This window comes from Siphateles boraxobius, unplaced genomic scaffold, assembly GCF_051911475.1.
Source record: "Siphateles boraxobius isolate OS27281-9 unplaced genomic scaffold, OSU_SipBor_1 3, whole genome shotgun sequence".
In the NCBI taxonomy this organism is placed as follows: domain Eukaryota; kingdom Metazoa; phylum Chordata; class Actinopteri; order Cypriniformes; family Leuciscidae; genus Siphateles; species Siphateles boraxobius.
In genome coordinates this window covers 12,314,260-12,327,758 of record NW_027508919.1, presented here as the reverse complement: position 1 = coordinate 12,327,758, position 13,499 = coordinate 12,314,260, and the positions used below count along the sequence as shown (strand labels likewise).

The 13,499-nt window shown below is 39.7% G+C and overlaps 1 protein-coding gene across 4 annotated transcripts in view; it reads right to left on the bottom strand.

Moving 5' to 3' along the window:
* Window positions 1–1,803: 1,803 nt before the first annotated feature.
* pcdh19 (protocadherin 19) overlaps window positions 1,804–13,499 on the bottom strand; it is a 56,865-nt gene continuing 45,169 nt past the window's right edge. For all 4 annotated transcript variants that reach the window (XM_077247903.1, XM_077247901.1, XM_077247904.1 and 1 more), the window contains exon 5: window positions 1,804–4,428. In XM_077247903.1, coding sequence (XP_077104018.1) covers window positions 3,869–4,428 — 560 coding nt within the window. In that variant the 3' untranslated portion in view covers window positions 1,804–3,868. The remainder of the gene's footprint in view (window positions 4,429–13,499) is intronic.

The window sequence follows — 13,499 nt, the reverse complement described above, 5'->3', positions numbered from 1 at the left end:
TTTGGAATGACATTTATAAATAAAAATAAATCTTATTTTTGGGTTAATGCTCCTTTAAGACTTGTCTTACTGTGCTGCTAGTACATCCGCTGTGGCCTAGTCCTTATTTGCAACTCTATGCAAGATCTGTTCCACAATTAGCATCCAAATTAAGAGAATAAAGAAGGAGCATTGGCCCTGAGATTTATTGCCCTGTCCCAAAATTAACTCCCACAAAGGGCACAGCAGGGTGACTGGGTTTTAGCCCAGTACTGACAGCCCAAGTGCTTTTTGTCCCCAATAAAGGGTATGTCTAAATTATTAAGCACAGCAGTTGGTTTTTGGTATACTTTTTTTTACACTTAATGATAAAAAATAACTTTTAGTGTTGTCAATTTAAATGTTAAAGACAATTTCTTTTTCAGTTTGCCCTCCAGCCATTGCTTGGTGGGCACGGGATACAGAACTGGTCCCAGAGGTTGGCCTGAATGAACAGTGGGTCACAATGAGCCCTTTCCCCACTGCTGGAGCAGCTGCAGTCCTTTGATAGAATGAGGTCAATTCAAGAATGGAGATGGCTGGAACTGATTGAGGGGCCTATTCAAAGAAATAAGGTACAAACTGTTTTGTATTGGTGAAAAAAGAGTAGCGCACCCCCTTACCCCTTTCCCTTCCCCTCCTCCCACTTTTATTGCTTTGCTTGTCGGTGTCAGGAATAAATCATTTAAATTGTTCTCTGATTCCCCCTCCTACCATTTGGCAAAATGATAATTGAAACATTAATAGGACATTAATAGGATGTGTGTCCCGGTAACCTTTGAGATAAATCTCTGTATAATGTGATGAATTCACCCTGACCAACAGGAATCTAGAGTAATTAAACATGAGGTGACGAGGCTCATTTGGGCATGTCTTATAATTCATTTGTAGCTCAGAGCAGTGTGCGCTGCCATTGGAACAGATTTAGTAGTCAGAGGAAGAACTAATTTGTTGGTCATTACACCGAGTTTGTTTGCAGTACTAATGATGAGGACTACAAGCCTTTTTGAATTAGATTGAATTAGAAGTGTTGTGTCCTATTAGCGGCCCTACTTTTGAACACCATTAAAACAACATAATATACTGCGGTCCTGTCAGTCCAATGCATTTTTGAATTTTGTGGTCCAGGTCCTGATTAAAATGTGTAACGGTGAGCGCTTTCTCTGTCATTTTGTCTTTTGTCAGATGTTATTTTGACAGATAAGTAGCATTGCACTAGGTTTGAATCCAAGTAATGCACTTGGCCAGAATTACGTGCATCATCCACTTCAGCAAATTAGAACGACCAGCGATTTGAAATGGACACTCCTCAGTTGGATGATTCTCAAACGCCTGCTTTGTTTGGCAGCATTAGGTGAATTTTCTGCTGTCATTTGTAATTTTTGCAATTAGTCAGAATCAGGATATCTAAAAAGGATGTTGCAGAATGATTTTGCAGGGAAGCATTCAGATTGGACCTCGGTGAAAACTAATTTTCATTTGATTGTCATCACAGCAGCCGCCATTGCCACACACATTAGCATATTACATTCGGGGAAAATTAACAGTAGATATTCATATCACATTATAGATTTTAATGAATTATGGCAAGACAAAGGATCGCTTAAGAAAGGATAATTGCTGTATGCTGAACTCGGGTTGCGCTCATTACTTTTCAACAATGCCGTCTCACTCTTTTCCTCTCCAGTCGAGACGGATCTATTCCATTATGAGCTATTTGATGGCAAATTAAAAAGAGTGTGATGGAAACATGCAGAACTGATGAATTTAGACAAGGAGACAAAGTGGAGAACATTTAATAGTTTAATAATAAGCTGCAGTTTACATTCAGTGATAATTCTGTTTTTCATGTTGCCAGAAGCTGTTTGGTGAGACCAGCAAAAACATTCAGCTACTAGATCTATATCTTTTTCACACATTGCTGCTGTTTGTACTTTCCACATTATAAAATGAATATTGCAAAGAAACTGATTTTGCAATTTCTCTCTGTCCGCTGCTATGGCAATTCCACCAAATCAGTTTTTTTCTCTCCTGCAGTAAAACAAACTTGTTTGAGTGGGCTTGGTACAGCGTTCTTAAGTGATCTGTAAAAATGGAGGGCTGTACTTGATGATAGATAGCAAAGCAAGTCTGTCTCAGAGCATCTGGGTTTGCTTTACATGGAACTTACTTCCATTTAGCGCCTCTCAAACACTTCCAGTGACTCGAAATGGTAGTTTTACTCTTACCCTTACTTGAGTATTAAGATTAAACAACAACCTGTTATCTTGAAAGTTTAATGTTTGTTGCAATTTTTTGGTTTCTTTTGCTATCTCACTCTAAGCTCATTGTACTGACACACAACTGTTGGTGTTGTTTTTTTTTGTAATTTTTTTTTGTCTTTTTGTCTTTTTTTGCCCACACAGAAACTTGATGGCACGAAAACTGACCAATAAGAAACTATTTTACAACAAGGTAGACTGCAATCAACAGTTGCCAGGGGTAACACAGTCAACAAAAATTCAAGATCAATTGAAAATGTAAAAAAAGGATTAAAGAAGAAATAACAAAGTCAATAAAAAGGGGACAAATAAAGAAAAAAAGCCAGTTAATTTCAATTATAACTTACTGATAAAATAACTACACAGCATTAAATATTCTCATTATACATTTTAAATTATTTATAAAATATATTTTGGCATATATGTCATTTTTTTCCTTTTTGTCTTTGTGTACAAACGCTACTGTAGCTTTAGATGAACACCAATGTTTATTATTTTATTTTTTTTACTTTCGCAACAAAACATTAAAGGGATTGTCACATAACAACAGATTATTAAAAATGATAGTATTCAACCCTAAACAGAGTTTCACATAGCAAGACGTAAGTGACGACCCCTTCTATCCTAGCCCCATAGTCAAAATCCAAAAAAGTACAAGACCAGAGCACGAAGTTCTAGTAAACTGCGCTCCACTGGCTACAATCAGGAAAGGGCACAGGAGATTTCAAAAGCAACAAGTCTTATGTTTTTTTCTTCTTCTTTTTGTCCATATATATATATATATATATATACATATATATATACTTATTTATTTATATCTGTCTGTAAGTCTGGGGGATCGGTCTCTCCCTATTCCAGTTTTTCAGTGAGCTTGAGCTGATAGCGCAACTTCATTTAGCTCCATCAGAGATAAAAAAATAAGCAGTGTAATGACCTTATGGTTTGCTGACATTGGAATATCTTGAGGGAAACAGAGAAGGGTTGTCTTATCAGACCAGTGAGAATCCACTGAAATTAAATGAAATCTGAGGGAGTGTTCCTGTGCACTCTCCCACAATCGGACGGCTTACGTCATATGGGAAGAGTTTCGCTAATCTGTAGCGTCAGAGAGACCCACGTCCTCTTCGGGAACAGTGAGCGGTTTGGCAGCTGAAGCAAAAACTGCATACCAAAGAAGGCATTAGAAGAAAGTTAGAAGTCTCTTTTGAGTCTACAAGGCATGACTTTACTCAGGTGTCACTGGCGGTGCCCTGGAAGGTCTTTCTCCTCTAAGGGCAAGACTTGAGGGCAGGGTGGAGCGTTTCACGCAGCACACAGTAACCAGCCTGTCCACTGCAGATAGACGATTGCGACAAACGTACAAGCGTTGTTGTTACTACCAAGCCACGATGACAGTCTGAGCTCGCAGAGACATTTTCAGCTTAGTTTGTTCGGTCTCTGGAGAATACATTGTGCTGCACATGTGTCTCGCTCTTCTTTCCCCAGGCCCTTTTGGCTCAACGCTCGCAAAAGCACACAAATACACACACACGCACACGTCGGCACACACTCGTAGTAGCGTATGCGTTCTGTGTACACGTGGGAGCCGGTTAAAGCACGATGTCCTTCAGCCGCTTGCTGCTGGGGGACTCTTTCTCACGGCCGTCCTGCAAGAGCGTGTTGATCTCCCGCATAGCCGGCTCACTGTCCTTCCCCTCCGGCTGCCGCAGCAGGCTGTGGTTTGCTATGCGCTCTACGTCCCGGCATTTCAGTGTGTTGTAAGCGGAGGGTGATTTGGACTGGGGGCTCTTCAGGTGCACAGGGGACGTGATGGGGCTAACAGCCTCTCGGCCATTTCCGGCCTCTCGAACTGTGCCGTTGGTCTTGGGGCTGCAGACGGCCGGCTCTGCTGTTTGCCGCCTGCCCCTCTGTTCAGCCCGCTCCTCGTCCGGCCCATCTTTGCCAAAGGTGGCAAAAGTCCTTTTGGTGGTGCCACAGTCCTCATAATGAGGTACATCCACAGTTGTGGCCTCGATGGACAGAGCGATGACGTTGCGGCCGTGTTCGGGAGACTTCACTTTTGCTGGGATCGGCACCCTGGGCATCCAGCAGCGATCCGAGTGGCCCAGGATACGACATTCGTCTTGGCAGTGGAACCCCTCTGACTGATCTGCACAAAAAGAGAGAGAAAGAGAGGAGGAGTTAGTTTTGTTGTCTAAACCAGGGCTTTTAAAACTGTACACAAAATCACTTGGCTGCAGCTAAATTTGCATTTCAGGAAATGACACACACACACACACACACACACACACACACACACAAAAGCAGTTTTGTCTAGGGCAGCACGATAAACTAACATTAAATAGAAATCGCGATATTGCTTTTGATTTACAAATCGCAAATGCTGTGATTTAATTATATAAGTATTTGTGCTAGCTGCGTGTTATAGTGAAGCGTTCGTGCAACTTGTAAAAACAATGTTTTCTGTGTCTCAGAGGGGCTCGTTTCATTATTAAGCTGCTTGGTGCACATTATTAACGAAACTCGTCCGCATTACACCAGAGAATTCAATTGTCACAAAGGGCTGTTTCAGGTCTGTTCATCTGTTCAACTTAGCGCTGTAATCTTTCAGAGACATGCTTGTAAGAGTGTGTTCTTTGCGTTCCCCAATGTGCATTTGGCTACCTTCTGTACCAACACAAGGAAAATATGTCTGTAAAAAGCATTTTACATGTACACACACAACGAACATGAGAGCGTTTTCTGCGCTAAACATGGCAACAAGTTTAACACTCGCAGCGCGGATCACCAGTCCAAACCAGAGCGAGAAGGTTTCAAAATTGGACATATTTAATCTAATCTAATGCTCCAAATGTGAACCAGTGGCGTGTATGATGGATTATCTACGTAAACAGTACTTTGTTGTCATGGGTTTATTTTTTAAACCCCCTTCCCCCCATTGTTCACTTAAAAATATTTTGGTGCATCTTGAGAAAGATACTCGTCTAGGCAGGTCCTGGAATGGAAAGGTTTGAGAACCCCTGGGCTAAACTATGCCGTTTTCACAGCTTCTGCTTATTTGTGGTTTCTTTCAAGGATCTCAGGCATGGTTTGTTTTGGGGCTTTCATCTTTCCAGCACATGTCAGAGCTGGAAAAGGGGGGGAAACGACTGGCATGCTGAAGAGCTCCACTCCATTTTAATGTAAGCTGGCACTACTTCTTCAACAAGTTTTAATGCTAGAACTTTTGAGGGCCTTTTAATAAACCAATTAAAGGGTGCATTGTTAAATCAAAAGTGGATCCCCATCTTGTGAGTAATTGTTTCACACTGTTGCCAGGCTTGATGAAAGGAGGGTTTAGACAGTGCAATCACAGATTTCACAGTGAGGGACACTGGCAAAGTAGCCTCATTGTTAAATTCTGAACATTGTGCTCTGTCTCTGTCATCTAGCTGGCAGTTATAAATATGTAATGATGTTTTAAAGCAGTTGTGGAGTAAAAAAATAGAAAAAGAAAAAAAGATTTGTCTGAGCCAGTATTACTACAGATCTGTCCTTTGTTGTGTTGGAGGCAAGTGCTTTCAAGCTGATTTTTGTATCATTATAACTACAAAAAAAGCCACGCTCTCTCTCGCTCAAGTTGAGGAGCTGTCTGCCTCTTTCATTTCCCTTTTATTTAAAAGAGATACATCTGTGATAATCAAGGCAGCTCTCTTTTTATTAGCAGTCAGCCCAAAACAGCTTTCTGTGTGAGTCCTTTTGACTCCATACATATTTCATTATTGGCCATCTGGATAGACAAGCACGACAAGGGCACTCTCTCTGCTTAAATGTTTGCTAATACACACAAATGGTATTTGCATAACAAAATCCCATCCTCAGATGGCTGTTTCCACGTGCATCGCTCACATGTAATAATAATAAAGAGCCGTAATTAGGGATGCACTGTTAATTCTGGCCAGTAGAGATAATACTAATTATTTTTTGATTGCTGATAACCACTAAATTACTGATATTAAAACTAGTTTATTTAGGCATCCAAATTCTTATTTGAATCTTTATTCTGATTGAACCACACTATTTATACATAAAAACATATTAAATAATAGCATTACAATTTATAATGTTTGTGTGTGTGTGTAGAACAAAACTGATAAATGTTTTAAAAATCTCTGCTATCAATAAGTAACTGATATGGTACCAATATATGAGTATGCCTTAAGCATTACATTCCAAAGTCATATTGATGAATATTGATATAGAGTTTGCAGTAATTGTAAAGCCAGAGAACACCTGTTATTGTTGATTGATTGTCACCAAATAATTCACTGAATGACAAGTTCATATCCCATCAACCAACATAGACAGATAATATTCCACACAGATGTTTGTTGACACATTTGGTCAGCTTTCTTATTGGTAAATCAGCCCAAGGGTTGAGACCTTGCTACATACTTGTAGCCTTCGGTGACAGCGAGAGATTGTGGGAAGGATTCACACATTTACATCTGACACCCTGAGCTTGACGGATCATCCAATTAAAATCACTAATTATCTGCTTTTCAAAGCTCTTTCAGGACTCTGAGGGACAACACAGCTTTGGGGCCTGAATCAATATTTAAAGATTGGAGCGTTACTTTCCAAGATCTCCACTGCCAAAACTGTCACCCTTAAAATGTGATCTAATGTGATTGACAAGATTACTAACTGAAGTCTGGAGACACTTCAGATATCCTGCGGCACAAGTGAGAAGATAAAAGCTCCTATGTGCTTGTGTATCTGTATCTCGGTGCATTATTAGAGATTTGACCCACATATAGTCGCACCATTCACACACAGACCGTCACACACGCGCATGCTTCCCCATACTAAAACTCAGCCGAGCAGCAGGGAGAATATAGAAATTAAATTGAAAAAGTAAAAAATAAATTGGAAAGTAAAGCTCTGGATCGACTACGGTATCTCAAGTGGCTCAAATTTAGTGGCCATAATTACCAAGCCCAGTGAACACACACACAAGTCCACATCTTGAAAGGGCTTTTCATCACCAAAAGTCAATGTTATCACCATAGCAACAAGGGTGAGTCTCACCATTATCCACATATACAGCGAGCGAGTGCCGAGGACACCACACCTGCCATGGCGCAATCTGCCTACCCAGAATTCCTCCTTTCATTTCAGAAGAATCTGCTTTTCCACAGAAGCATGGATTTATCTGCATCCTGTGGATCAATAGGAGGCACTTTAACAAGATTCAAATCGTGTTCACCTCTTGAATAGGCAACACACAAAAATAGAGTGCATTTTCCAATTCCCCTTCCTTATGACAGTAGGGGCACAACCATTCATTGAATGTTGTCATCTTTTTCAGCCTCTGTCCTTTAAGGGGACCCCCATGGAGCGATTCTCTTGTAAATTACATCACTGTGAAAGCAGAACGCCATTAACAGCTCTCTCACATCCTGTCAGTGGTTTATCCACAAAACTCACAGATGTTTTTCTCAAAGATCTGTGCTAACCACAAAACAAATTGCAGTAAGACATGACAGCCTGTCATCCCCTGACAAACCAAGAGTCTCTTCCTATCTTTTTTTGCCCTACGAGAGATGGAAATATAATGCCAACAAATGAAGCAATTAAAGCTTCAATGCAGCTGATCTTTGAGTTGTGCAGAAGAGAGCAGTGAAAGGGAGACGGCCCTCCTACAGAGAATATCTATTGAAAGTCATCAGGAAAATACGCTTGCCAATCAGTTCCGGGAAAAGACTTAAAATACAGTCCAGAGCACTATGTCAGAAGGAACATTTGCTGTCTAGGATTTAAAGCCTAATAATGGGCTTGGCTTTGGCTGGAGGCGGAAGCATCTTTGTTTTCTTACTCTTCCACATTTGTAATTAAAGCACAGAGTTTATATAAAAAAATGATAATAATGGTCCCAAAGAGTCCCACAGCAGTGCTGAGTATCAAAAATATTGGGATTTAATTTTTGCACTGGATGAAAGAATGCACAAGGTGTTTGGGACTGTTTTAAATATGTGTACCGCTATCTGCATTCTGCAAAGCTGAAGAATAATAAATAGTCCACTTGTAATGCAAAGGCTCTTGTGATAAGAACCCACAACTGCTGTCAGTAGTAGAACGGCATCAGATTACTTTATGAGAGAAGAACTCTGTCCCATAATGAGGCTAGAAAGAACCTTAACTTGTTGATTAAGCCCCAGCTCCGGCAGGTCAGAGGTCACAGGGAATTTGAAGGTAGACATCATAGCTTAAAGGTTTTGCTTTGCTCTCTACCAATGAACAGCTTGTGTTCCATTCAGTATTGAATATGGTATATCTTCTAAATACCAATTCGGTATGAAGTTTGAATTAATGTAGTAAACATGATGCAGAAATACAGAAGCACAAGATGGATAGATGGATAGATGGATGGATGGATGGATGGATGGATGGATGGATGGATAGGTAGGTAGATAGATGGATGGATGGATGGATGGATGGATGGATGGATGGATGGATGGATGGATGGATGGATGGATGGATGGATGGATAGATAGATAGATAGATAGATAGATAGAAAGATAGAAAGATAGATAAATTCCTCTTTCTGTCACTCCATTTCTAATTAAACTTTCTGAAATCAGAACTTTGCACAACACTGCCACCCAAAGAGGGATTTTAATCCATTTAAAATGTCTGTTATCTTAAACATGGCTAAATGAGCTAAATGTGTGGGTGGGCTGAGTTTCGCATACCCAAAACAAAAGGAATGGCTTTTAATCTGGAAAAAAATTCTGAACATCTTTTGTGTCACTGCCAGACTTTCATCTTGTTTGGAAGCTATTATGCTCCTTGGAAAACGCACTTTCTTTTCTCTCCAAAAATTCGTGTACGAGCGCTGGAGGTCTGCATTGTTGATGTAATGCGAGAGAGGGCCAGAGAAAATGCAGCTAATGCACCTGTTTAAATAGGCTCGGGCTCAGGGAGTATGTAAGGGGAAAGTGGGCATACTCACACACTCTCAAACACTCGACTGGGGAAGTAATTGCAACCACGGGGCTCTGCAGTTTTCACAGTGACACTATTCAGTCACTTTGGATTTACAGGCTTGGGGAAAGAATGTCATTTCTTTGAGGAACAAGGTGAAACAGCCTAAGAAACAAGCAAGATGTTCCTAATAAATCAAACCATTCTGGTTCAACATGATGCATCGTTTTAAAGATTAACTATATTAAACCTGAGCATGTTTTGCTGCGGTTTTGAGCATAATGATCATATAAATCATATTTAGATGCATTCTGCCTCAAAAACACATTTTTCTTCTTGTTTGTCTCTCTCTATTGTTGTTCCGTGCAGACTGATGAAACGTTTGAGCTGCAGCCGTGTCCTGTGAGAAATAATGTACTGGAGTGAGAGGACAGACGTTGGTTGTGGCGCTCACTTCTGCACATTCTTTTTTATTATTCTTAAAATAATAAAATAGTGTTTAATTTCATGACTTCCCACCAGTGTTAAGAAAGCTAAATGAAACAGTAATGTTAATTTTGTGTATCATGTGTACTATTATTATTATTTAATAGACTACTATTACTAATTATTATTATATTTTATTGTTTTATTTTTATTTATTATTTCTCTTATTTATTTTTTTATGTACTACCTCTGGACGTTTGGGGGACAAGAACTTGGCAATGGCACATTATTTATTATTTAAAATTAACTAATAAATTTGTGATTAATTTAATGATTTCCTGCCATTCTTTAGAAAGCAGAATGAAACCGTAATGTATTTTTTTTCACATTATTATTATTATATTTTGTTATTTTACTTTTATTTATTATCTCTCTTATTAGTTATTTATTTATTTATTTATTTATTATTGCTGGACCTTTCTGCTGACCCACACTTTGCAATAGGTGGCACATTAAACTGTGTGCCATGTAAATTTGACAATATGGAAGAATTAAATAAATGTCATGCAACTAGTGCACATCTCATTCACGTCATTCTCTGGAGGCACAGGAAGTGCCCGGGAGGTCCTGGGTGACATTGCAGCACGTCCGTCCAGGATGGGGGTCATGTTGTCTCCACTATAACACTATCGCAAGCTGCCATGCACAGGCTACAACAAGCCAGGCAGACGCTGGGGGCTTCCCACGAGGGAGAGTCCAAGTGCTGCTGTCATCCCAGCCAGGCAATTCAGTCTGTGCAACATAAATCAGCCGCGAGCCCTCAGCCCTGCGGGACCACAAGATGGAGTGTGATGGTCTTGTTTTTACAAACAGTGGAGGAGGATGCGTCACTGAGCCACGAAGACGGCACTCAGTGCAGAGACCTTGCCATCTAGATCAGCTCTCCAAGATTCTCACTCCATCTGCTTGCTCCCTGTCTTTCTCTTTTTTTTCCCCTCCCTCCCTCTTTCACACCATTTGGAAAAAATAGTTTCTGTATTACACCTGTATGTCTGCTTCTCTCTGTCTTGTACCTTCAATTTCTGTGACTCCTTCAGGAAAGTGACCTTGACATCCTCCATCTTCCTTTGGCTCGGATATTAATTATTGATGATATTACACCTGCTATTACACCTGCCTTGTTAAGGACTGCCACATGGATGGCAAATCAAGGGTTCCCTGTGCCCGTTTCTGTGTCTTAACATTAATACCAGTCAATTTGGAAGTAAATCAGAGTCTGGTCTATCCTGCTCTGGTAAGTGTGTCTGACAGCCAGTCTCCTCTGTGAAGCCACCTGCACTCCTATAATCTCAAACACACACTGACAGCTGAACTTATAGCTGTGGTCTACTGCTGCATAGTTCTTTTTTCGACCGCTGCCTTTGTGTGAATTGGTAGCACAGCTCCAAAATATGTCTTTCCTCCTCTCTTCCTGCCCTCTGTGGCTAAACCTAGTTAAAGAACGAATTTCTAAACTGGTGCTGACAAACAGTGCAGTATATAGATTGGTACAAACAATATCTGCTTAACAGCTGTGTAACTACACGAGGGGAAAAGACACTGTGATGCTGTATTATGAATCATTTTGAAGCAAAAATGAGCTGCTTTATGTGGGAGAAGAGGAGGGTGGAGGCTAGCAAATGGACTGCTTGATGCTGTGGTAATGAGCTGAGCATGTGCCTCACACAGGTAGAATATTTTTTTTTACTGTATGGTGAGGGATGGTTTAGTAGCATTATTTGTTTACAATAGCATTACGATATAATTGTTACAAATCCAGTTTATATAATGCTATATTCTCCTGTTGTGAGCCATTGCTCACTAACATTTACAATTAACTAAATCAGGGGTTTTAAAAGTTTTTAATGCAATGGACCACCAAATATATGACTTGCTTTCAAGAGACCCCCTCCTTAAAATATGAAGGTAGCTTCATGTTCATGTATAAACACCCATTAATACAATGAAAAATATTTACTTTCTAATAAGCTGACAGTGTTTCATTTATTTGTTGCTAAAATATTATTAATGTTATTGCTATTTGATTGTTTTCTTCTTCTTTTTTCTCTGGGCTTTTCTGCTTGGCCACTCTTAAAAAATATAAAAATAATATTTTTCTCAGAACCTTTCTGCTTGCCCACAGTTTTCAAGCTACTGGATTCCATGACTAAATCCTTAGCTGACAGTATCAACATGTGACGTCATTTTGTGGGTAAGGGATCTTAAGAATAGTTTAGCGATAATTGTCAAGAGTATATCTAAATTAATTTAACCATTGAAATTAAAAGCTTGATTATGAAGGATGCAGTTACTGTCTTTCTGCTCTTTATTTTATAGAACGCTTCAGAGCCACTATGTGGAGTTGAACTGAACTAATGGGTTAGAATCCCTCGAGGATGGCCAGAAACCGATGTCATCTCCCTGTTGCCGTGCCACTGCACCCGTATAGCTCTCCACTGGATAGTGTCATGGCCTGAGAAGTAGATAGCATGCTAATATAGGGTGAAGTGACCTCTTAGAGCCCACTATTATAAAACATGGGGGATATCTGACAGAAAACAGGATATTATGTCTCTGGGTTTGGGAATGACATATTCGCTTATTAGTTCAGGAAAAGCACAGAGAAAGCCATTGTAGTGGTACTCGACCCCAGAGATTTCTTGATGATGGCAGTCCCAAATTAACCTGACTCATAGATCTGGCAGCCACCAAGGCACACACCCTAAGGCAACCAGTCACAAGAGTTGGCTCTTCTTTTCCAAAAGGATTGGTTTGTGGAGGACATCTTTAAATACTCTGTTACAAATGCTGTATTCTGTGTTTAAGCTTGACCGAGCAATGCAAGCTAATTTACTCAGAAACCCTTGAGTCTGAGAAGAGCGAGAGGAGAAAAGCAGACAGTAAATTACATCTGTGAGGGGACGGGCTGGGCTTTGGGTGTTAAGGGTTTGGGTGGGGGAGGGGGGGGGGGGGTGTAACGGAGAATGCAAACTCATTGGCTACAGCAAATTAAATAATCTCTGAGAAGCACAGTGCCGAAGTCGGTGAACCCCTCTGAAATCTGCAGGCCAGCCTCTTTTCTTGAAGCAATGAGATATTCTTCTATTAGGGCTTTATTTGCTATTCATAAAGCATCCAGCCAAGAGAATGTAACTTGCTTTAGGGCAGGGGTGGCAAAAATAGATTTGTGGGTGGATGAATGTACAGTTTTCCTTCTATTTATCTGTGTCTCTTGACCTTCATTCTTTTAAGTTCTTCATCCAATTACTGCTTGCATTTGAGCTGAGAAAAATAAAAAGAATAATTATTTGCAATATATACAATATATATTATCCTACTTTTCAAATGTTTGGGGAGGGGGGGGGGGTATATTGTGCTCACCACGGTTGCATTTATTTGATTTAGAAATACAGTAAAAACAGTAAAATAAAATAAATTATTATTAAACAATTTAAAATAACTGTTTTCTATTTTAATATGTTTTAAAATGCAATTTATTCCTGTGACAAATCAGAATTTTCAGCCATTACTCTTTAGTATTAGCCTCTAATGTCACATGATCCTTCAGAAGTCATTCTAATATGCTTATTCGGTGCTCAAGAAATATTTCTTATAATTAAAGTTGACAAGAGTTGTGCTGCATAATATTTTTGTGAACTCTTTGATGATGAAATAACATTTATTTCAATAGAAATCCTTTGTAAAGTCTCCACCGTAACTTTTGATCAATTCAATGCATCGTTGCTGAATAAAGAATTCAAGTGAATCTAACTGACCTCAAACTTTTTA